This window comes from Hemitrygon akajei, chromosome 1 (genome assembly GCF_048418815.1).
Source record: "Hemitrygon akajei chromosome 1, sHemAka1.3, whole genome shotgun sequence".
Lineage (NCBI taxonomy): Eukaryota > Metazoa > Chordata > Chondrichthyes > Myliobatiformes > Dasyatidae > Hemitrygon > Hemitrygon akajei.
The window spans coordinates 162,784,153-162,808,008 of NC_133124.1; the positions used below are offsets into that span (position 1 = coordinate 162,784,153).

General features: G+C 53.6%; 1 protein-coding gene across 1 annotated transcript in view; it reads right to left on the bottom strand.

Annotated features, from left to right (window-relative positions):
• Positions 1-14,157: 14,157 nt before the first annotated feature.
• LOC140725307 (von Willebrand factor A domain-containing protein 7-like) overlaps positions 14,158-23,856 on the bottom strand; it is a 41,335-nt gene continuing 31,636 nt past the window's right edge. Inside the window, exons 15-17 of the mRNA XM_073040653.1 lie at positions 21,885-22,084; positions 19,559-19,840; positions 14,158-14,193 (exon numbers count right to left, since the gene is read on the bottom strand). Of these exons, the coding sequence (XP_072896754.1) occupies positions 14,158-14,193; positions 19,559-19,840; positions 21,885-22,084 (518 nt within the window). The remainder of the gene's footprint in view (positions 14,194-19,558; positions 19,841-21,884; positions 22,085-23,856) is intronic.

Below are 23,856 nucleotides of genomic sequence, written 5' to 3' on the forward strand. Positions count from 1 at the left end.
GGGAGAGGGTGGGTCAGAGTGTGGGGGAGATGGTGGGTTAGAGTGTGAGCGAGAAGGTGGGTTAGAGTGTGGGGGAGAAGGTGGGTCAGAGTGTTGGGGATAGGGTGGGTTAGAGTGTGGGGGAGAAGGTGGGTTAGAGTGTGGGGGAGATGGTGGGTTAGAGTGTGGGGTAGAGGGTGGGTCAGAGTGTGGGGGAGAGGGTGGGTTAGAGTGTGGGGGAGAGGGGTGGGTCAGAGTGTGGGGGAGAGGGTGGGTTAGAGGAGTGGGGGAGAGGGTGGGTTAGAGTGTGGGGGAGAGGGTGGGTCAGAGTGTGGTGGGGAGAGGGTGGGTTAGAGTGTGGGGGGAGAAGGTGGGTCAGAGTGTGGGGGAGAGGGTGGGTTAGAGAGTGGGGGAGACGGGTGGGTTAGAATGTGGGGAGAAGGTGGGTCAGAGTGTGGGGGAGAGGGTGGGTTAGAGTGTGGGGGAGAAGGTGGGATAGAGTGTGGGGGAGAGGGTGGGTTAGAATGTGGGGGAGAAGGTGGGTTAGAGTGTGGGGGAGAGGGTGGGTTAGAGTGTGGAGGAGAGGGTGGGTTAGAGTGTGGGGGAGAAGGTGGGTCAGAGTGTGGGGGAGAGGGTGGGTTAGAGTGTGGAGGAGAGGGTGGGTTAGAGTGTGGGGGAGAGGGTGGGTCAGAGTGTGGGGGACAGGTGGGTCAGAGTGTGGGGGAGAAGGTGGGATAGAGTGTGGGGGAGAGGGTGGGTTAGAGTGTGGGAGAGAAGGTGGGTCAGAGTGTGGGGGAGAGGGTGGGTCAGAGTGTGGGGGAGATGGTGGGTCAGAGTGTGGGGGAGAAGGTGGGTTAGAGGGTGGGTCATAGTGTGGGGGAGAGGGTGGGTTAGAGTGTGGGGGAGAGGGTGGGTCAGGGTCAGTGTGAGCGAGAAGGTGGGTTAGAGTGTGGGGAGAGGGTGTGTCAGAGTGTGGGAGAGAAGGTGGGGGTCAGAGTGTTGGGGGAGAAGGTGGGTTAGAGGGTGGGTCATAGTGTGGGGCAGAGGGTGGGTTAGAGTGTGGGGGAGAGGGTGGGTCAGAGTGTGAGCGAGAAGGTGGGTTAGAGTATGGGGGAGAAGGTGGGTCTGAGTGTTGGGGATAGGGTGGGTTAGAGTGTGGGGGAGAGGGTGGGTCAGAGTGTGGGGGAGAGGGTGGGTTAGAGGAGTGGGGGAGAGGGTGGGTTAGAGTGTGGGGGAGAGGGTGGGTCAGAGTGTGGGGGAGAGGGTGGGTTAGAGTGTGGGGGAGAAGGTGGGTCAGAGTGTGGGGGAGAGGGTGGGTTACAGTGTGGGGGAGGGTGGGACAGAGTGTGGGGGAGAGGGTGGGTTAGAGTGTGGGGGAGAGGGTGGGTTAGAATGTGGGGGAGAAGTCAGAGTGTGGGGGAGAGGGTGGGTTAGAGTGTGGGGGAGAAGGTGGGTTAGAGTGTGGGGGAGAGGGGTGGGTTAGAGTGTGGGGGGAGAATGTGATTTAGTGTGGGGGAGAGGGGTGGGGTTACAGTGTGGGGGAGAGGGTGGGTCAGAGTGTGGGGGTGAAGGTGGGTTAGAGCGTGGGGGAGAGGGTGGGTTAGAGTGTGGGGGATCAGGTGGGTTAAAGTGTGGGGGAGAAGGTGGGTCAGAGTGTGGGGGAGAGGGTGGGTTAGAGTGTGGGGTAGAAGGTGGGTCAGAGTGTGGGGGAGAGGGTGGGTTAGAGTGTGGGGGCAGAGGGTGGGTCAGAGTGTGGGGGAGAAGGTGGGTTAGAGTGTGGGGGAGAGGGTGGGTTAGAGTGTCGGGGAGAAGGTGGGTTAGAGTGTGGGGGGAGAGGGTGGGTCAGAGTGTGGGGGAGAAGGTGGGTCAGAGTGTGGGGGAGAGGGTGGGTTAGAGTGTGGGGGAGAGGGTGGGTCAGAGTGTGGGGGAGAAGGTGGGTCAGAGTGTGGGGGAGAGGGTGGGTTAGAGTGTGGGAGAGAAGGTGGGTCAGAGTGTGGGGGAGAGGGTGGGTCAGAGTGTGGGGGAGATGGTGGGTTAGAGTGTGAGCGAGAAGGTGGGTTAGAGTGTGGGGGAGAAGGTGGGTCAGAGTGTTGGGGATAGGGTGGGTTAGAGTGTGGGGGAGAAGGTGGGTCAGAGTGTGGGGGAGAGGGTGGGTTAGAGTGTGGGGGAGACGGTGGGTTAGAATGTGGGGGAGAAGGTGGGTCAGAGTGTGGGGAGAGGGTGGGGTTAGAGTGTGGGGGAGAAGGTGGGATAGAATGTGGGGGAGAGGGTGGGTTAGAATGTGGGGGAGAAGGTGGGTTAGAGTGTGTGGGAGAGGGTGGGTTAGAGTGTGGTGGGTTAGAGTGTGGGGGAGAAGGTGGGATAGAGTGTGGGGGAGAGGGTGGGTTAGAATGTGGGGGGAGAAGGTGGGTTAGAGTGTGGGGGAGAGGGTGGGTTAGAGTGTGGAGGAGAGGGTGGGTTAGAGTGTGGGGGAGAAGGTGGGATAGAGTGTGGGGGAGAGGGTGGGTTAGAGTGTGGGTGAGAGGGTTGGTCAGAGTGTTGGGGAGAAGGTGGGTTAGAGTGTGGGGGGAGAGGGTGGGTTAGAGTGTGGGGGAGAAGGTGATTTAGTGTGGGGGAGAGGGTGGGTTACAGTGTGGGGGAGAGGGTGGGTCAGAGTGTGGGGGTGAAGGTGGGTTAGAGCGTTGGGGAGAGGGTGGGTTGAGTGTGGGGGATCAGGTGGGTTAAAGTGTGGGGGAGAAGGTGGGTCAGAGTGTGGGGGGAGAGGGTGGGTTAGAGTGTGGGGTAGAAGGTGGGTCAGAGTGTGGGGGAGAGGGTGGGTTAGAGTGTGGGGCAGAGGGTGGGTCAGAGTGTGGGGGAGAAGGTGGGTTAGAGTGTGGGGGAGAGGGTGGGTTAGAGTGTCGGGGAGAAGGTGGGTTAGAGTGTGGGGGAGAGGGGTGGGTCAGAGTGTGGGGGAGAAGGTGGGTCAGAGTGTGGGGGAGAGGGTGGGTTAGAGTGTGGGGGAGAGGGTGGGTCAGAGTGTGGGGGAGAAGGTGGGTCAGAGTGTGGGGGAGAGGGTGGGTCAGAGTGTGGGGGAGAGGGTGGGTCAGAGTGTGGGGGAGATGGTGGGTTAGAGTGTGAGCGAGAAGGTGTGTTAGAGTGTGGGGAGAAGGTGGGTCAGAGTGTTGGGGATAGGGTGGGTTAGAGTGTGGGGGAGAAGGTGGGTTAGAGTGTGGGGGAGAGGGTGGGTTAGAGTGTGGGGTAGAGGGTGGGTCAGAGTGTGGGGGAGAGGGTGGGTTAGAGTGTGGGGGAGAGGGTGGGTCAGAGTGTGGGGGAGAGGGTGGGTTAGAGGAGTGGGGGAGAGGGTGGGTTAGAGTGTGGGGGAGAGGGTGGGTCAGAGTGTGGGGGAGAGGGTGGGTTAGAGTGTGGGGGAGACGGTGGGTTAGAATGTGGGGGAGAAGGTGGGTCAGAGTGTGGGGGAGAGGGTGGGTTAGAGTGTGGGGGAGAAGGTGGGATAGAGTGTGGGGGAGAGGGTGGCTTAGAATGTGGGGGAGAAGGTGGGTTAGAGTGTGGGGGAGAGGGTGGGTTAGAGTGTGGAGGAGAGGGTGGGTTAGAGTGTGGGGGAGAAGGTGGGTCAGAGTGTGGGGGATAGAGTGTGGAGGAGAGGGTGGGTTAGAGTGTGGGGGAGAAGGTGGGTCAGAGTGTGGGGAGAGGGGGTGGGTCTAGTGTGGGTGGATGGAGAGGTTGTGGTAGAGTGGTGGGAGAGGGTGGGTCAGAGTGTGGGGGACAGGGTGGGTCAGAGTGTGGGGGAGAGGTGGGTTAGAGTGTGAGGAGGAGAGGGTGGGTTAGAGTGTGGGGAGAGGTGGGTCAGAGTGTGGGGAGAGGGTGGGTCAGAGTGTGGGGGGAGAAGGTGGGATAGAGGGTGGGTCATAGTGTGGGGGAGAGGGTGGGTTAGAGTGTGGGGGAGGAGGGTGGGTCAGAGTGTGAGCGAGAAGGTGGGTTAGAGTGTGGGGGAGAGTGTGTGTCAGAGTGTGGGAGAGAAGGTGGGTCAGAGTGTGGGGGAGAAGGGGTTAGGGGTGGTCAGAGTGTGGCGGGGAGAGGGTGGGTTAGAGTGTGGGGGAGAGGGTGGGGTCAGAGTGTGAGCGAGAAGGTGGGTTAGAGTGTGGGGGAGAAGGTGGGTCAGAGTGTTGGGGATAGGGTGGGTTAGAGTGTGGGGGAGAAGGTGGGTTAGAGTGTGGGGGAGAGGGTGGGTTAGAGTGTGGGGTAGAGGGTGGGTCAGAGTGTGGGGGAGAGGGTGGGTTAGAGTGTGGGGGAGGAGGGTGGGTCAGAGTGTGGGGGAGAGGTGGGTTAGAGTGTGGGGGAGAGGGTGGGTTACAGTGTGGGGGAGAGGGTGGGACAGAGTGTGGGGGAGAGGGTGGGTTAGAGTGTGGGGGAGAGGGCGTGGGTTAGAGTGTGGGGGAGAGGGTGGGTAGAATGTGGGGGAGAGGGTGGGTCAGAGTGTGGGGGAGAGGGTGGGTTAGAGTGTGGGGGAGAGGTTGGGTTAGAGTGTGGGGGAGAGGGTGGGTTTAGAGTGTGGGGGAGAGGTGGGTCGAGAGTTGTCAGTGTGTGGGGGGAGAGGGTGGGACAGAGTGTGGGGGGAGAGGGTGGGTTAGAGTGTGGGGGAGAGGGTGGGTTTAGAGTGTGGGGGAGAGGTGGGTCAGAGTGTGGGGGAGAGGGGTGGGTTAAGAGTGTGGGGGGGAGGGTGTGGGTTAGAGTGTGGGGTGAGGGAGGAAGGTGGGATAGAGTGTGGGGGAGAGGGTGGGTTAGAATGTGGGGGGAGAAGGTGGGTTAGAGGTGGGGGAGAGGGTGGGTTAGAGTGTGGTGGGTTAGAGTGTGGGGGAGAAGGTGGTATAGAGTGTGGGGGAGAGGGTGGGTTAGAATGTGGGGGAGAAGGTGGGTTAGAGTGTGTGGGGAGAGGGTGGGTTAGAGTGTGGAGGAGAGGGTGGGTTAGAGTGTGGGGGAGAAGGTGGGTCAGAGTGTGGGGGAGAGGGTGGGTTAGAGTGTTGGAAGGAGAGGGGTGGGTTAGAGTGTGGGGGAGAGGGTGGGTCAGAGTGTGGGGGACAGGGTGGGTCAGAGTGGTGGGGAGAAGGTGGGATAGAGTGTGGGGGAGAGGGTGGGTTAGAGTGTGGGTGAGAGGGTTGGTCAGAGTGTGGGGGAGAAGGTGGGTTAGAGTGTGGGGGAGAGGGTGGGTTTGAGTGTGGGGGAGAGGGTGGGTCAGAGTGTGGGGGACAGGTGGGGTCAGAGTGTGGGGGAGAAGGTGGGATAGAGTGTGGGGGAGAGGGTGGGTTTAGAGTGTGGGTGAGAGGGTTGGTCAGGAGTGGTGGGGGAGAAGGTGGGTTAGAGTGTGGGGGAGAGGGTGGGTTAGAGTGTGGGGGAGAAGGTGATTTAGTGTGGGGGAGAGGGTGGGTTACAGTGTGGGGGAGAGGGTGGGTCAGAGTGTGGGGGTGAAGGTGGGTTAGAGCGTGGGGAGAGGGTGGGTTAGAGTGTGGGGATCAGGTGGGTTAAAGTGTGGGGGAGAAGGTGGGTCAGAGTTGTGGGGATCAGGTGGGTTAAAGTGTGGGGGAGAGGGTGGGTTAGAGTGTGGGGGATCAGGTGGGTTAAAGTGTGGGGGAGAAGGTGGGTCAGAGTGTGGGGGAGATGGTGGGTTAGAGTGTGGTGGGAGAGGGTGGGTTAGAGTGTCGGGGAGAAGGTGGGTTAGAGTGTGGGGGAGAGGGTGGGTCAGAGTGTGGGGGAGAAGGTGGGTCAGAGTGTGGGGGAGAGGGTGGGTTAGAGTGTGGGGGAGAGGGTGGGTCAGAGTGTGGGGGAGAAGGTGGGTCAGAGTGTGGGGGAGAGGGTGGGTTAGAGTGTGGGAGAGAAGGTGGGTCAGAGTGTGGGGGAGGAGGGTGGGTCAGAGTGTGGGGGGAGATGGTGGGTTAGAGTGTGAGCGAGAAGGTGGGTTAGAGTGTGGGGGAGAAGGTGGGGTCAGAGTGTGGGGGAGAGGGTGGGTCAGAGTGTGGGGGAGAGGGTGGGTTAGAGTGTGGGGGAGAAGGTGGGTTAGAGTGTGGGGGGAGAAGGTGGGTCAGAGTGTGGGGAGAGGGTGGGTTAGAGTGTGGGGGAGAAGGTGGGTTAGAGTGGTGGGGGAGAGGGTGGGTTAGAGTGTGGGGGAGAGGGTGGGTCAGAGTGTGGGGGAGTGGGTGGGTTAGAGTGTGGGGGAGAGGGTGGGTCAGAGTGTGGGGGAGAGGGTGGGTTAGAGTGTGGGGGAGAGGGTGGGTTAGAGGAGTGGGGGAGAGGGTGGGTTAGAGAGTGTGGGGGAGAGGGTGGGTCAGAGTGTGGGGGAGAGGGTGGGTTAGAGTGTGGGGGAGAGGGTGGGTTAGAATGTGGGGGAGAAGGTGGGTCAGAGTTTGGGGGAGAGGGTGGGTTAGAGTGTGGGGGAGAAGGTGGGTTAGAGTGTGGGGGAGAGGGTGGGTTAGAGTGTGGAGGAGAGGGTGGGTTAGAGTGTGGGGGAGAGGTGGGTCAGAGTGTGGGGGAGAGGGTGGGTTAGAGTGTGGGGGAGAAGGTGGGATAGAGTGTGGGGGAGAGGTGGGTTAGAATGTGGGGGAGAAGGTGGGTGGGTGGTAGAGTGTGGGGGAGAGGGAGGGTTAGAGTGTGGGCGAGAGGGTGGGTTAGAGTGTGGAGGAGAGGGTGGGTTAGAGTGTGGGGGAGAAGGTGGGTTAGCGTGTGGGGTATCAGGTGGTTTAAAGTGTGGGGGAGAGTGTGAGGTCAGAGTGTGGGGGAGAAGGTGGGTTAGAGTGTGGTGGGCGAGAGGGTGGGTTAGAATGTGGGGGAGAAGGTGGGTTAGCGTGTGTGGGGTATCAGGTGGGTTAAAGTGTGGGGGAGAGTGTGGGTCAGAGTGGGGGGGAGAAGGTGGGTTAGAGTGTGGGGGAGAGGGTGGGTTAGGGTGTGGAGGAGAGGGTGGGTTAGAGTGTGGGGGAGAAGTTGAGTTAGTGTGGGGGTGAAGGTTGGGTTAGAGTGTGGGGAGAGGGTGGGATTAGAGTGTGGGGAGAAGGTGGGTTAGAGTGTGGGGGAGAGGGTGGGGTTAGAGTGTGGGGGATCAGGTGGTTTAGAGTGTGGGGGAGAGGTTGGGTCAGAGTGTGGGGGAGCAGGTGGGTTAGAGTGTGGGGGAGAGGGTGGGTTAGAGTGTGGGGGAGAGGGTGGGTTAGAATGTGGGGGAGAAGGTGGGTTAGAGTGTGGGGGAGAGGGTGGGTTAGAGTGTGGGGGGGAGAGGGTGGTTAGAGTGTGGGGGGAGAAGGGGGGTCAGATTGTGGCGGAGAGGGTGGGTTAGAGTGTGGGTCAGAATGTGGGGGAGAATGTGGGTCAGAGTGTGGGGGAGAGGGTGGGTTAGAGTGTGGGGGAGAAGGTGAGTTAGTGTAGGGGAGAGGGGTGGGTTACAGTGTGGGGGAGAGGGTGGGTCAGAGTGTGGGGGTGGAAGGTGGGTTAGAGTGTGGGGGAGAGGGTGGGTTAGAGGTGGGGGAGGTGGGTTAGAGTGTGGGGGAGAGGGTGGGTTAGAGTGTGGGGGATCAGGTGGGTTAAAGTGTGGGGGGAGAGGGTGGGTCAGAGTGTGGGGGAGAAGGTGGGTTAGAGTGTGGGGGAGAGGTGGGTTAGAGTGTGGGGGAGAGGGTGGGTTAGAGTGTGGGGGCAGAGGGGGGGTGTTATGCCGTAGGCCCCCTCCTTTGTGAAAATCGCAAGAACCCTAGTTAAGGGGGGGTCAACTGACCCAAAAGAGAGAGAGACCATGTTCTCCCAAGAAGCAGAATGAAGGTGACCTTGACTATTGTCTCATGGAGACCACGTGAAAAGCCCTCGGGCAAAGTGGGCTGGATGTGAGAGAGATCGCATTACCTGCATCTTGATTGACACCTGCGATCCCGTGAAGAAGTATAAAGGCGGGTCTGAGGGGGGGAAACCCTCAGACGCACCCAGCAGACACCAAGGAAACACGATATCGATTCCCGTGGGAGCGTGACGCCCATTTTGAAGGAAGCCACGTGCGTTAGATTCCCGAATTTGAATCTGTGGTTAAAACCAACGAAAGACTGCTTTTAAATAACAACGGGGAAGTCTGCTCCCCTGATTCCAAGGATTTGCTCTGCTAAGACGACGGGCAAGTGTTTATCTTTTCTAAATCACCTCTTTCTCTCTACAACGTGAAAACCCCAGCGGTTCCCAAAAGGAAAAGCCTGCAAACTTCTGAGTGACTCTTTATATTTCCGTTGGACTCAGTATTAACCCCTAGACAACTGTAGAGCTTATTTCTGATTGATTATGGTTACACCGGTGTTTTAGATTGAGTTTTGACGATCTGAATGTTTTGTATTAACCATACGTTTGTGCCCTTATTGAATAAAACGCTTGAAAATAGTAGCATCCGACTCAGCTGATCCATCTATCTTTGCTGGTTAGTTACCTGGTTACGGGGTTTACGTAACAAGTGGGGGCTCGTCCGGGATTTGAAACCAAACGGGAGGGTCAGTGAATCGGGCTGTAAGTCCAAACTTAAATCTGGTTACGCAGGTAGCCAGACGGGAAACCAGCAAAGATGGATGTGGGTGAATTTATGAGAAACCCGACGGTAGAGGCGCTAGGGAAGGCTACAAATCAGACTTGGTAAATTTGGCGCAGGCGTTAGACCTCACAGCGGTGAAGCCAGCAATGAAAAAGCAGGAAGTGCGAAGGGTCATACACCAGCATTACGTTGGGAAAAAGATGCGGAGAGAGCTGAGAGGGAAAAAGATGCCGAGAGAGCTGAGAGGGAAAAAGATGCGGAGAGAGCTGAGAGGGAAAAAGAAGCCGAGAGAGCTGAGAGGGAAAAAGAGAGAGCCGCAAAGGAAAGGGCTGTGGAAAGAGAGCATGTGTTCAAACTAAAGGAATTAGAGATAGAACGGGATCGTGAACTCCAGCTAAGCAGCTAGAAGTAGAAGCAGAAGAAAAAGAGAAACAAAGGAGCCATGAATTGGAGCTGAACAGGCGAAAGCAGAGCGAAGAGATCAAGGGGAAGAGAGACAGGAGGGGTTTGATGTTAGCCAGGCGTTGAGGTTGGTCCCCCCGTTCGAGGAGACGGATGTTGATAGTTATTTCTTGACTTTTGAGAAGGTGGCAAGGAATCAAAAGTGGCCCAGAGAGCAGTGGGGTGGCGTTGTTACAAAGTGTGTTACGAGGGAAGGCACAGCGGGTATATGCCGCGCTGCCCCCAGAAAGGGACGGAAATTATGCTCAAGTAAAGGAGGCCATTCTCCGAGGTTACGAGTTAGTACCTGAGGCGTATAGACAAAGGTTCCGAAATTTAAGAAGAGGGTGGAATCAAGCATATACCGAGCTAGCCCATGAGAAGGGTGTGCTCTTGGACCGTTGGAGCACAGCTGAAAAGGTGGCCGAGAACTATGGGCGTCTCAGGGAGTTAATTTTGATTGAGGAATTTAAAGGTTGCGTTCCGGAAGAGATCCGAATGTATTTAAATGAGAGGACGAATCAGTCCGTCTCAGAGATGGCTAGGGTCGCAGATGAATATGCCCCTAACCCACAAGACAAAGTTTTCCTCGCCAAAAAGTTACCCGAGAGACCGTCGGAATGGTAGGGAAAGTCCGCCGGCTGAGGCGGAGATCCCGCCGGGAGCTAGCAGAAAAAGTGAGGATAACAGACAGGAAACCTGGAGATCTCCTGTTTAACCTGTTTTAATTGTGGCAGGGTGGGTCATATCGCATCAAACTGCTTTGCTCCGAGAAAGGAGCCAGAGAGGGAGAGAGCAGCGATCCCTATTGGGTGTGCAGTGGTAATCAGAAAATGGACAAGAGGGTCCCCAGGTAGATGGAGTACCGGAGGGGCGGGAGACATTTAGTTCCGAAGGAACCGTGTCTTTGAGGGAAGGGGGACCCCCCATCCCCGTACGAATTTGGAGAGACACGGGGGGCGGAACTATCGTTAATTAGCCGTAATGTGTTAAAATTCGGCCCTCGGACGGGGGAGGTTGCCCTGAGAGGTATCGGGAACCAGACCGAGGTCGTGCCTTTGCATAGGGTCTTTCTCGATTGCGAGTTGGTGTCGGGCCCTGTGGAGCTAGGAGTCCTGCCGGAGTTACCGGGGGAGGGCGTGGACCTCCTGTTGGGTAATGACCTCGCGGGTGGGAAGATGGGAACCGCCATGATAGTTGAGGCCCCGCCCATGGAGTCCCCGAGCTATCGCGCATGCGCGGTCACTCGCAGCCTGTCGAGAGCGGCGGCTGGGACAGCGCGCAGTTTGAAATTGGCCCAGACGTTTTTACCGACCCTACACCACGAGGGTTCAGAGGGTGGTAAAACAGAAGGTAGTAAAGTAAAAGGGGGTAAGGGCGAGGAGATAGCTCCCCCCTTAGTGAAGAGAAAGGTCCTAGAGGTAGGAAATAAAGATGAGTAACGGATAAAGCTGTTAAAACGTCCAGAGTTTGGACATGGTTGATCTGTCTGGTTTGGCAGAATTGTTTGGAGAAGTTGAGAGTTCTAAAGATATTCTCGATGGTCCCGAGAGTGAAATGAGGGCAGTCTTAGAGGAGAAGGGTATCCTTGCTGTGGAGAAGTCAGCTGACATGGCGCGAGGAGGTTGTTTTCAGCTCGCAGGGTTGCGCCTTCCCCAACAGGGGGCTGCCTGGAGAGTTACTGGAAGGAGGGGGGGACGTTTGAATTTGAAAAAGGTACGGGTGTTGAAAGCCTGGAAGAGGCCAATGTCCCGTTTGAGTGTGTCCAAGATGGGGATGCACGTGGTGCTGAACCTAGTCACGGAACTCAAGGGAAAGGGGAATGTGTAGTTCCCAAATTGAATGAAGAAAATTTAAAGGCTGGACTGATATCAAAGCAACAACCAGGCTACAGAGACAATGGCTTGGTACCACAAAGCCTGTGAATCAATTACAGGTTGTGTTGGAAGGTAAAGGGGCCCCACACGCTATTGTTATTCCAGAGTGTGGTGTGAAAAGGCAGAATTTGAAATGCGTGTCTGAACAAAGCGGGATCGCTTGCGGATCTTAAATTGGAAATTAATAGCATGACGGGTCCTGAAGAGAAAAACGACAAATGGCCTAAAATTAAGGAATTGGGGTGGGTCTAAGTTTGGAACACGCTGATAAAATAACTCCTATGAAAGGAGCGGGCGAAAGCCTATTTCGCCAGGGTGCCTAAGATCGTCACGAGGAATTAACCGGAAAAGAGGCAAGGGTTAATGGGGACGCGATTTTTAAAAATAGCAGAAGCCGGTTTTAAGGGATTTTGACAAAGTATGTGAATAATAAAGACAACACCCATGGAAGCTTGACTGTTAAGTTTGAAAGTAACATAAAAATTTGTCTTTTGCATGAACCTTTGTAGATGTATGTAAGCTAAGATCACACCTCCGTAGTTATGTTGCTGAAGAAAGCAAATAAATAAGGGGGTTATTGAGCTGAAGTTTGATGCTACCAGGCGTTAGCATGGCACGTGAGGTTAAGGTATTAAAGAAAAAGGGCACTGTACTTGTTACCTGTTTAGATACTGACTTGAATGTATAACAGTAGTACTCTGTGAAGAGAAAAGCTTGTGTAGTATGTAGATTCAAAAAAAAATCCTGTGTCAACCTGTTTTTAACCGCTGGTTAAAAACCCATTATGGGGGGAGGTGTTATGCCGTAGGCCCCCTCCTTTGTGAAAATCGCAAGAACCCTAGTTAAGGGGGGTCAACTGACCCAAAAAGAGAGAGAGACCATGTTCTCCCAAGAAGCAGAATGAAGGTGACCTTGACTATTGTCTCATGGAGACCACGTGAAAAGCCCTCGGGCAAAGTGGGCTGGTTGAGAGAGAGATCGCATTACCTGCAACTTGATTGACACCTGCGATCCCGTGAAGAAGTATAAAGGCGGGTCTGAGGGGGGGGAAACCCTCAGACGCACCCAGCAGACACCAAGGAAACACGATATCGATTCCCGTGGGAGCGGGACGTCATGTTGAAGGGAAGCCACGTGCGTTAGATTCCGAATTTGAATCTGTGGTTTAAAACCAACGAAAGACTGCTTTTAAATAACAACGGGGAAGTCTGCTCCCCTGATTCCAAGGATTTGCTCTGCCCAAGACGACGGGCAAGTGTTTATCTTTTCTAAATCACCTCTTTCTCTCTACAACATGAAAACCCCAGTGGTTCCCAAAAAGGAAAAGCCTGCAAACTTCTGAGTGACACTTTATATTTCCGTTGGACTCAGTATTAACCCCTAGACAACTGTAGAGACTTATTTCTGATTGATTATGGTTACACCGGTGTTTTAGATTGAGTTTTGACGATGTATATGATCTGAATGTTTTGTATTAACCCATACGTTTGTGCCCTTATTGATAAAACGCTTGAAAATAGTAGCATCCGACTCAGCTGATCCATCTGTCTTTGCTGGTAAGTTACCTGGTTACGGGGGTTTATGTAACAAGAGTGTGGGGGAGAGGGGTGGGTTAGAATGTGGGGAGAGGGTGGGTCAGAGTGTGGGGGAGAGGGTGGGTCAGAGTGTGGGGGAGAAGGTGGGTCGGAGTGTGGGGGAGAGGGTGGGTCGGAGTGTGGGGGAGGGTGGGTCGGAGTGTGGGGGAGAAGGGGGGTCAGAGTGTGGGGGAGAAGGGGGGTCAGAGTGTGGGGGAGAGGGTGGGTCGGAGTGTGGGGGAGAAGGGGGTCAGAGTGTGGGGGAGAAGGGGGGTCAGAGTGTGGGGGAGAAGGTGGGTCAGAGTGTGGGGGGAGAAGGTGGGTTAGAATGTGGGGGAGACCTCATTGAGGTGTGGCTCCAGCCCTCGGTCCTTCAGTCTGAGAAATCCAAGATTGTCTATATCTGTGTCGTCAGATTGTGCACTAGACTGGGCAACTGCCCTATGTTCCAGCAATCTCCAATTTGCTGTGATCTAAAGATGTTCGCGGCCACCCTTGAACAGGTTTCTGATCACCCAGTCAGTGACTGGGCGGCCAGGGGAGGGTCCGATCTATTATAACCTTTGCAATAGAGTTCTGGGCTCTGCCCTCTGAAAGCAACTGGGATTCAGAAGCATTCCCTCATAACCTTTCACTGTGGCTTCTCTAAAGAAGTGAAGGATGAACTTGCCAGTAGGGAGAGGGGGGTGCAGCCTGGAGGAGCTCATTACCATGGCTAACTGGATTGACAACTGCTTGTGCAAGGAGGAGGGAATGCTGTATTCCTCATGCCACTCCAAGTCAGTCACTGAGATCACCAGCTCCTGAGCTTGTCCATTCTACTCAAAAGCCAGAAATCACCCAATGCACTTAACTGATACCCGAGGAGAGGGAGAGGACACATGAGACAGGAGCTTTGCCTTTACTGTGTAGCTATTGGCCACCTGTGTCTCCTGCCCAGAGCTAGCAATAAAAGTCAAAGCTTGCTACTACCAGCCACCCTCCCATTTGGAACAAACCCAACGAGAAGACGATTGTGCTCAGCGCAGTTTGCACTCTGGTGCAGCTGATAACTTTCTCGACATCGAATCGGCTCAGGAGCTGTGCATTCCCTTTGAGGCCTGTCCCCTGCCCTGAAAGGTTCAATCGTTAAATGGGAAGATCATCGGCTCTGGAGTAATCAAATACCCAACAAAGCCACTTCGTTTGACCAAAGGGCAAACCACCATGAAACAATTTCTCTGTATCTCCTCGAGTCCTCCCAAGGCCCTCTGATCATTGGCTATCCCTGGCTGTGGCTTTGTGACCCCACGAGTTCACACTGGATCTCTTCCTCGTTGGAGTCCTGCACCTCTCCTACGTCCCCAGTGTCTGTGAGGCACCAAGAAACTGCTGCAGCAGTTGATGGGGTGAGACCCACAACCAATGTTGACTCCCTCATTGGACCTTGAGTGTGTGACCCCTGAATATCATGATTGGAGAGAGGTGTTTGGTGAAGAGTGAGCTACTGAGTTTACACTCAGTGCCTTTGAACTTCTCCCTGTGACTGTTTCCTCTAGAGGAAAGCTCGAAGATTAGCTTCATTCGCCCTTCCACCTCACCAGCCAGTGCTGGTTTCTTCCTTATTTCCAAGATAGACATTGGCCTTCATCCCTATATTAGCTATTGAGATCTCAATAAAATTACCATTAAGAATTGTTATCTTCTCCCACTGATGTCATCTACATTTGAGCTTCTACAGAGAGCCACCAGAAAGACTTCTACTGCTATGCTATAGGTATTTCTTTTTAGCAAGTTGTTCTCGTTTCTGCAAAGCAAGGGAAAAGTTGATGTGGAAGGTTTAAAGTGTTGATTTAAATTCTGAGCGCTGATAAATGTAGAAATATAACTGTGGAGAGCCCAAAGTTATCGTAGGCTTGCGAATGTTCTCTTGACTAAGGCTGGCACCTGATGGGGAAGAAGAATGAGGCTTGGGCTGGGTAGACATCTCAGTTACTGGGTGAATTGCAGTACTCAGATAGTATTGAAACAAAACAGACTGTAGAGGGCTTAAACGGTCCGACGGCTGGTATGCTGAGGTTATTCAGGCGGAAAACCCTGGCGCCCCGGTCTGTAATAGTGTCGTGCTAACTTACAGTTGTGTGTTTGTATTGGTTTGTGAGTAGTCCTGGAGCCCTGCACATGTTTGTGTGTGTGTGGAAATGCACTGGTTGTGTGTGAGACATACTGTGCTGCGTGTGAATGTGTAAGTGTGTATTTACACGTGAAGTGTGCGTAACCTCACCAGATTATGAAGCCTGCCAGCGACCCTCACCTGGGTTTAGCCTGCCTGTCGTAGGGGTGCACCGGGTGGTGACCGCCATCACATGCAAACAGCTACTCAGCCACAGCTGAGAGCTGAGTGCCTGGTGGGGGCCAAAGGCGAGGGGAACTGCCCCAGAATGGACTCAACAAGCCCCTCCCTGTGCAGCCGATACACCCTGGTGTATACCTGTCCTTGCAGGTGAAGTCAGCTCTGGTGGACTGGGCCGATGAGATCAACGGTGAGATCTGACAGCGAGGATGGCAGTTCTGCAGTGTTTCAGAGAGAGCAAACAGGCATGACAAGGTGCAGAAGGGGTCATGGTCCATCCATTGCAAGTAGGAAGACCCCAGTCTGTGATCACTGCTTGTCTCACTGGACCCTGGTTTCCAGTGTTAAAATGGAACTGCCCCAGAGTAATGGCTTTTCCTCTTGAAAACCTCTCCTGCACAGGCTTCATCAGATAGGACGGACAACCAACACCACCTTCTCATTACTAACCATCAGGGAGGAGGTACAGGAGCCTGAAGACCCACACTCAACAATGCAGGAACAGCTTCCTCTCCGCCATCAGATTTCTGAACTGTCCCATGAGCATTATCTCAGTATTCCTTTTTTGCACTGTCTAATTTGTAATTGTACAAATTTTGTCTTTGCACAGTACTGCTGCTGCAGCACAAACTTTACATTAGTCAGTGATAATAAACCGGACTTTGATTCTGAAAACATATTGACAGAATGTAGAGATTGCTGATGCAGTAGCAGCAATCTTCTGTTGCTCCAACTCTAATGATCCCACTATTTCCAACCTGTCTTGAAACCTCCTCCTGTCTTGAAATTATAGACCAGTGAGTCTTACTTCAGTGGTTGGTAAGTTGATGGAGGAAGATCCTGAGAGGCAGGAGTTATGAACATTTGGAGAGGCGTAATATGATTAGGAGTAGTCAGGATGGTTTTGTCAAATGCAGGTTGTGCCTTACGAGCCTGATTGAATTTTTTGAGGATGTGACTAAATACATTGATGAAGGAAGAGCAGCAGAAATAGTGAATATGGATTTCAGCAAGGGCATTTGATAAAGTACCCCCATGCAAAGCTTGTAGAGAAAGTAAGGAGGCATGGGATCCAAGGGGGACATTGCTTTGTGAATCGAGAACTGGCTTGACCACAGAAGGAAAAGAGTGGGTTGTAGACGGGCCATATTCTGCATGGAGGTCGATCACTAGTGGAATGCCTCAGGGATCTGTCCTGGACCCTTACTCTTCGTGGAATTTTATAAATGACCTGAATGAGAAAGTGGAGGAGTAAGGTGAGTAAGTTTGCTGATGACACAAAGGTTGGAGGTGTTGTGGATAGTGTGGAGGGCTGTCAGAGGTTACAGCGGGACATTGATAGGATGCAAAACTGGGGCTGAGTAGGTCAAATATGATGGCAGAATATAGTATTAATGGTAAGACTCTTGGCAGTGGTGGAGGATCAGAGGGATCTTGGGTTCAAGTCCATAGGACGCTCAAAGCAGCTGCGCATGTTGACTCTGGTTAAGAAGGCGTACGGTGCATTGGCCTTGATCAATCGTGGATTTAAATTTAGGAGCCAAGAGGTAATGTTGCAGCTATATAGGGACCCTGGTCAGACCCCACTTAGAGTACTGTGCTCAGTTCTGGTCACCTCACTACAGGAAGGATGTGGAAGTCATAGAAAGGGGTGCAGAGGAGATTTACAGGGATTTGCCTGGATTGGGGAGCATGCCTTATGAGAATAGGTTGAGTGAACTTGGCCTTTTCTCCTTGGAGTGATGGAGGATGAGAGGTGACCTGATAGAGGTGTATAAGATGATGAGAGGTGTTGATTGTGTGGATAGTCAGAGGCTTTTTCCCAGGGCTGAAATGGGTTGCCACAAGAGTACACAGGTTTTAAGGTTTTGGGGAGTAGGTACAGAGGACATATCAGGGGTAAGTTGTTTACGCAGAGTGGTGAGTGCGTGGAATGGGCTGCTGGCAACGGTGGTGGAGGCGGATACGATAGGGTCTTTTAAGAGACTTTTGGATAGGTACATGGAGCTTAGAAAAATAGAGGGTTATAGGTAAGCCTAGTAATTTCTGAGGTAGAGACACATTGGGCCACAACTTTGTGGGCTGAAGAGCAAATATTGTGTTGTAGGTTTTCTATGTTTTCTATGTTCTAGATGCTACAGCATTAATGTGGTATATATAATATGATTTGTGGGAATCAAAATAAGATGAATTGATTAGAAACAAAAGAAAATCTGCAGATGCTGGAAATCCAAGGAAAACACACAAAATGCTGGAAGAACACAGCAGGGCCAGGCAGCATCTATGGAAAAAAAATTACAGATGACGTTTCAGGCTGAGACCCTTTGGCGGGACTGGGGGGAAAATAAAGAGTAGATTTAAAAAGGTGAGGGAGGGGAAAGAGAAACACAGGGTGAGAAGGTGAAACGGGGAGGTGGGGGATGAAGTAGAGAGCTGAGAAGTTGATTGGTGAAAGAGATACAGGGCAGGGAGAAGGGGAGTCCGATGCAGAAGGCCATGGACTGACATATCGTAATGGGAAATGGGAAGTGGAATTAATATGGGTGGCCAATGGGAAATCCCATTCTTTTGATGGACAAAAGTGTAGGGTGCTTGGTGAAACGGTCTCACAATCACCGTCAGCTCTCACCGTTTTGCAAGAGGCTACACCAGGAGCATCTTTCTTTATTCAAAGAAAGGGGCTTCCCTTCCTCCAACATCAACACCGCCCTCAACCGCATCTCTTCCATTTCATGCACGTCTTCTCCTACCCCATCATCCCGCCACCCTAGCAGGGATATGGTTCCTCTTGTCCTCACCTACCACATCCAACACCTAATTGTCTGCAACTTCTGCTGTCTCCAACGGGATCCCACCACCAAGCACATTTTTCCCTACTCCCCTCCCCCCACTTTGCTTTCTGCAAGGATGGCACCCTATATGACACCCTTGTCCATTCATCGCTCCCTACCGATCTCCCTCCTGGCACTTATCCTTGGAAGCAGAACAAATGCTACACCTGTCACTGCTGCTCCTCCCTACCATTCAGGGCCCCAAACAGTCCTTCCGGGTGAGGCGACACTTCACCTGTGAGTCTGCTGGGATCATATACCGTGTCCGGTGCTCCCGGTGTGGCCTCCTGTAGATCGGTGACACCCAGTGTAGGTTGGGAGACCACTCCACCGAGCATCTATGCTCCGTCCACCAGAAGAAGCAGGATTTTCCAGTTGCCACCAATTTTAATTCCACCTCCCATTCCCATCCCAATATTTCAATCCCTGGCCTCCTCTGCGGTTGTGATGAGGCCACACTCAGGTTGGAGGAACACCACCTTATATTCCATCTGGGTAGCCTCCAACCTGATGGCATGAAACACTGATTTTCTCTAACCCGGTAATAATCCTACTCCTTCACCATTCCCTTTTCCCTCTTCCCTCTCTCACCTCATCTCCTTGCCTGCCCATCGCCTCCCTCTGGTGCTCCCCCCACCACTATTTTTTTCTTCGTGGCTTTCTGTCCTCTCCAATCAGGCGCCCCCTTCTCCAGCCCGGTATCTGTTTCACCAATCAACTTCTCAGCTCTTTACTTCAGCCCTCCCTCTCCAGGTTTCACCTGTCGCCTGGCATTTCTCTCTCCCCTCCCCCCACCCTTTTAAGTCTACTCCTCATCTTTTTTTCTCCAGCCCTGCCAATGGGACTCGGCCCAAAACGTTGACTGTACTTTTTTCCATAGATGCTGTCTGGAACTGTCCATAGGAACTGAACAGTTCCTCCACCATTCTGTGAATGATTTGTATCTGTGAATGAATATCTATTGCTGTATCATTGTATTGTTTGACTTTGCCCACATCATGTGCCTTTAACTAGCTTAACAATGTCAAAGCAAAAGGTGAGCATGACAAAAAAAAAAACAAAAATAGTGGAAGATCTCCCAGATTGGAATAATCGTCCAGGAAAATCAAACAGCAAATTCAAGATTTGATTTGGAAAACAGGAATTTTAATTTTGGGAGTTTTGTGTTCGACATCAGACAGTGTACAGCATAGTGAAAGAAAATCAAAGATCCCCACCATCTGGGCCATGACATCTCCCGGCAGCTCCCTACAAGGTTACAAACTAGTCACCAAACACTAACAAACCTCTTCTGATGTACTCTTGAAAGTGTTCTGACTGGTGACATCACGGTCCTGGTACGGCAATTCGAATGCTCAGGTCAGTAAGAAGCTGCAGAGATGTGCAAATATTTCCATGCAGAGAATGTGGGGTGCATTGAACAAGCTCCCAGACGTAGGGGTTGAGACAGGAGCATTAACAATATTTAGAAGAAGCTTGGACAGGTACGTGGAAAGGAAAGGGTCTGGAGGGATGGGGCTGGCTTAGATGCAAATCTCGGTCAGCGTGGATCAGATGGGCCAACATGTCTGTCTCCAGGCTTTGTGACTCCATGGCACTTGGACCGGTACACGGATAGGAGAGATTTAGGGGGGTAAGAGCCAAACATGGCAAATGGGACTAGACAGATGAGAATCTCAGTCAGCATGGACCAGATGGGCCAAAGGCCTGTTTCTGTTGTGTAGGGCTCTATGAAATTGGACAGATGCACAGATCGGAAGTGTAAAGGGATATGGGACCAAATGCGCGGCATCTGTTTCCTTAAGAATCGGGAGCAGTATTAGGCCATTCAGCCCATTGAGTCCCTCTGCCTTACCCAGCTCAACAACTGTGACCTCTGGAAGGTGTGGGAGAGGGAATTTCTCCCTGAGTTTTTGATTGAGGGATGCGTCTGGTGGGGGAGGGGTGTCCAGACAGAGTGCCCAGGGAGCAGGTTGGGCAGATCCTACATTCAGAGCAGCAGAGAAGTGGCAATGATAGAGAGGCTGAGGAGAGTAGCGGCCCCACCGGAAGCGGGTGGAGGGCCCGGCCCGACTCCGGGCCTCGATGAAGCAGCTGCCCACATTGCCAGAGGCGTCCACCCCGAGCAGGGTGATGGAGGGGTGACAGCAGGTGGAGTTGTACTCCACCAGTGTCAGCCGGAACTCCCCTTTCTGCTCCTGCTCGGTGGTCAGGTTCCCTTTGTCATGGCGAGCCCGGACACTGGCCCAGTCAGCGCCTCGCTCGGAGAACTCAGCATGGAGGCCCCAGGTTCTGCTCGGCGCAGTCCACCTCGTGCTCCTTCTTCGCAGGGCAGTGGCCGGTCAGTGTGGTGGGTCCGGCAGGTAGGAGGGGTCCGTGTCCACATTCTGTGGGTGTAGAGTCAGGATTAATAAGGGAATGTGGGGGTGTGTGTTCAGTGGGCACATGGCACGTGTCACTGCCCTTCCCATAGTGCGCCCTCCTCACCATCACTCCCCAAAATGTTCCTCCCCAACGCCACTCCCAAAACATTCCTCCCCAACACCACTCCCAAAACGTTCCTCCACAACGCCACTCCCAAAATGTTCCCACCCAACGCCACTCCCAAAATGTTCCTCCCCAACGCCACTCCCAAACATTCCTCCCCAACACCACTCCCCAAAACATTCCTCCCTAACGCCACTCCCAAAATGATCCCACCCAGCGCCACTCCTGAAATGTTCCTCCCCAACCCACTCCCGAAATGTTCCTCCACAACCCACTCCCAAAACGTTCCTCCCCAACACCACTCCCAAAACGTTCCTCCCCAACGCCACTCCCAAAACGTTCCTCCCCAACGCCACTCCAAAACGTTCCTCCCCAAAGCCACTCCCAAAACGTTTCCCTCCCAGCGCCACTCCCGAAATGTTTCCCACCCAGCGCCACTCCTGAAATGTTCCTCCCCAACCCACTCCCGAAATGTTCCTCCCCAACCCACTCCCAAAATCTTCCTCCCCAATGCCACTCCCAAAATGTTCCTCCCCAACCCACTCCCAAAATGTTCCTCCCCAACCCACTCCCAAAATGTTCCTCCCCATGGAGAGTAGAGCTCCCTCCTCACTGATCATCCCTGGTGAAAGATTGACATGGATAGAGAGATGGAATGATAGTGAGAGAAGGAATGAGAGCAGGTGATGGAGAGAATGTAACAGGAACACAGAGAGAGGGAGAGACAAAAGAGGGAGAGAGGAAGGGTGCAGAGGGAGAGAATGGGAGAGGATGAGGAAGGGGAGAGAGGGACAAATAGAGAGAGGGAAAGGGTGGAAAGAGGAAATGTAAAAATGGGAAAAGATATCAAGAATCGGAGACAATGAAAGGGAGAGGGAGACAAAGCGTGTGGGGGACAGAGAGAGGGGTGAAAAAGAGTGGGAGAGCATCAGAGGGAGGGAGGGTGATAAAGAGGGGTATAGAAAGTGGGAGAGTGACAGTGAGAAAGGAAGGAGGGTGAGAGGAAGAGGGGTACAAAGAGAGTGGGACAGGGGCGAGAGAGATAGAGAGTGGGAGAAGGAGTCACAGGGAGAATAGAGGGAGAGTGGGGAGTGTCAGAGGGAGGGAGGGAGGAAATGATAAACAGGGGTACAGTGAGTGGATGAGAGAGAGAGGGACAGAGAGAGAATGAGGGAGAGGGGGAGTACCAAGTGCACAGGAGAGCAACAGAGAAAGAGAGGGATGGGGAGAAGGAGAGAGAGGAGGTAGAGATGAAGAGTGAGACACGAGGGAGGGTGAGAGGAAGAAGGGTTCGAAGAGTGGGAGAGAAACGAAAGAGAGAGGGAGAGAGATAGAGAGTGGGAGAAGGAGTCACAGAGAATAGAGGGAGAGTGGGAGAGTGTGTCTTTGAGGGGGAGAATGAATGGGAGACAGAGATGGGGAGGGGGCCGGGGAGAATTCATTGATTGAAATCTTTCCTAAACCCCCAGATGCTTTGGGTGTTGTCTCGGGACCGTCCCCCCAGCTGAAGGACCTCCCAATGTCTGGAGGATGGCCCTGAGTCTGGGGAATGTCCCTGCGTCTGGGGGATCTCCCCATGTCTGGGGAATGTCACTGCGTCTGGGGGATCTCCCCATGTCTGGAGGATGTCCTCATGTTTGGGGAATGTCCCTGCGTCTCGGGGATCTCCCCATGTCTGGGGAAGCTCCCTGTGTCAGGAGGACATTCCTCCTGTGCTCAGACCCCTGGTGTGTTTGGTGTCAGCACCTTCATTTACATCCCTCAATTCCCCCCACTGGTGGGACGAGGGTGCTGATGTTGTGGAAATCCCTTCACCCTGGGACGTACCCGCTCTGTGACCGTCAGCTGGAGGACGGCGTAGGTGAAGTCGATGTTGGACTGAGCCTCGAGCGTCACTGTGACCAGGGTTCCAGCTTCCACGTCGGTGGGGGTGGGGGTAGTCAGGTTACCCTCCGCAGACTGGTTTCTTTCCGACGTACAGTCTACAGGGGAATGAAGTTCCATCACCTCAATGTACTCCACAGTTCCTGATCCAAGCAACCGCGGACAGAACAGTTCCCAAGCCCATGGGGATGAGATTTCATGGGACAGTCACATGCACCCCACACACAGCATTGTGCCCCACCTCACTGCCCCCTCACAGCACAATGCTCCCCTCCTCACCGGCCCTCCCAAGCACTCCCTCCTCTCCGCTAATCCCACAGCGTCTCCCTCCTCACTGCAAATACCACAGCGTCTCCCTCCTCACCGCTAATCCCACAGCGTTTCCCTCCTCAATGCAAATCCCACAGCATCTCCCTCCTCTCCGCTAATCTCACAGCACTCCCTCCTCACTGCAAATCCCACAGCATCTCCCTCCTCAGCTAAACCCACAGCATCTCCTTCCTCACCACTAATCCCACAGCGTCTCCCTCCTCACTGCAAATACCACAGCATCTCCCTCCTCTCCGCTAATCTCACAGCGCTCCCTCCTCACTGCAAATACCACAGCATCTCCCTCCTCTCTGCTAATCCCACAGCATCTCCCTCCTCACCGGCCCTCCCAAGCGCTCCCTCCTCACCGCTAATCCCACAGCGCTCCCTCCTCACCGCTAATCCCACAGCGTCTCCCTCCTCACTGCAAATACCACAGCATCTCCCTCCTCACCGCTAATCCCACAGCGTCTCCCTCCTCTCCGCTAATCCCACAGCGTTTCCCTCCTCACTGCTCCCGGTGTGGCCTTTTATATATTGGTGAGACCCGACGCAGACTGGGAGACCGTTTCACTGAACACCTACGCTCAGTCCACCAGAGAAAGCAGGATCTCCCAGTGGCCACACATTTTAATTCCACGTCCCATTCCCATTCTGATATGTCTATCCATGGCCTCCTCTGCTGTCAAAATGAATCCAAACTCAGGTTGGAGGAATAACACCTTATATACCAGCTGGGTAGCCTCCAACCTGATGACATGAACATTGACTTCTCTAACTTCCGTTAATGCCCCTCCTCCCCTTCTTACCCCATCCCTGACATATTTAGTTGTTTGCCTGTTCTCCATCTCCCTCTGGTGCTCCCCCCTCCCCCTTTCTTTCTCCTGAGGCCTCCCGTCCCATGATCCTTCCCCTTCTCCAGCTCTGTATCACTTTCGCCAATCACCTTTCCAGCTCTTAACTTCACCCCACCCCCTCCGGTCTTCTCCTATCATTTCGCATTTCCCCCTCCCCCCACTACATTCATATCTCTTACTATCTTTCCTTTCGGTTAGACCTGACGAAGGGTCTCGGCCCGAAACGTCGACAGTGCTTCTCTCTATAGATGCTGCCTGGCCTGTTGTGTTCCACCAGCATTTTGTGTGTGTTGTTGTTTGAATTTCCAGCATCTGCAGATTTCCTCGTGTTTGCTCTTTAAATTCACTACTGCGAAGTCTCTGCCAGTGATGCCTACACTGAAGAAGTTTAAATCTTCTCTTCGACGGGAGTTCAGTGAAACTCTCTCTCGCTGCTCCCCATCTATAATTCCTTCAGCCCTTCAACTTTTCGATCATATTTTGACCCAGACCCGCTATTACAGCCACATATTCTTCCTTGGAACGTGTCTCCGCCGCCAACTGACTCCAGTTGGCTTCAGGATCCGTTTTCGAGCTTCTCAATTTGGACCTTCTGAGGATCCCAGGTACTCACATTTAATTGACTCTGCCTCCCGTTGTTTCTCCTGTCGGGCTCTGAGGGCGACACTCTCCGCCATGAGAAGGTACCTGGCGTCCCTATCACAATCCCTTCCACGCCTCCGGGACACCTTTTTCTCCATTTGCAACGG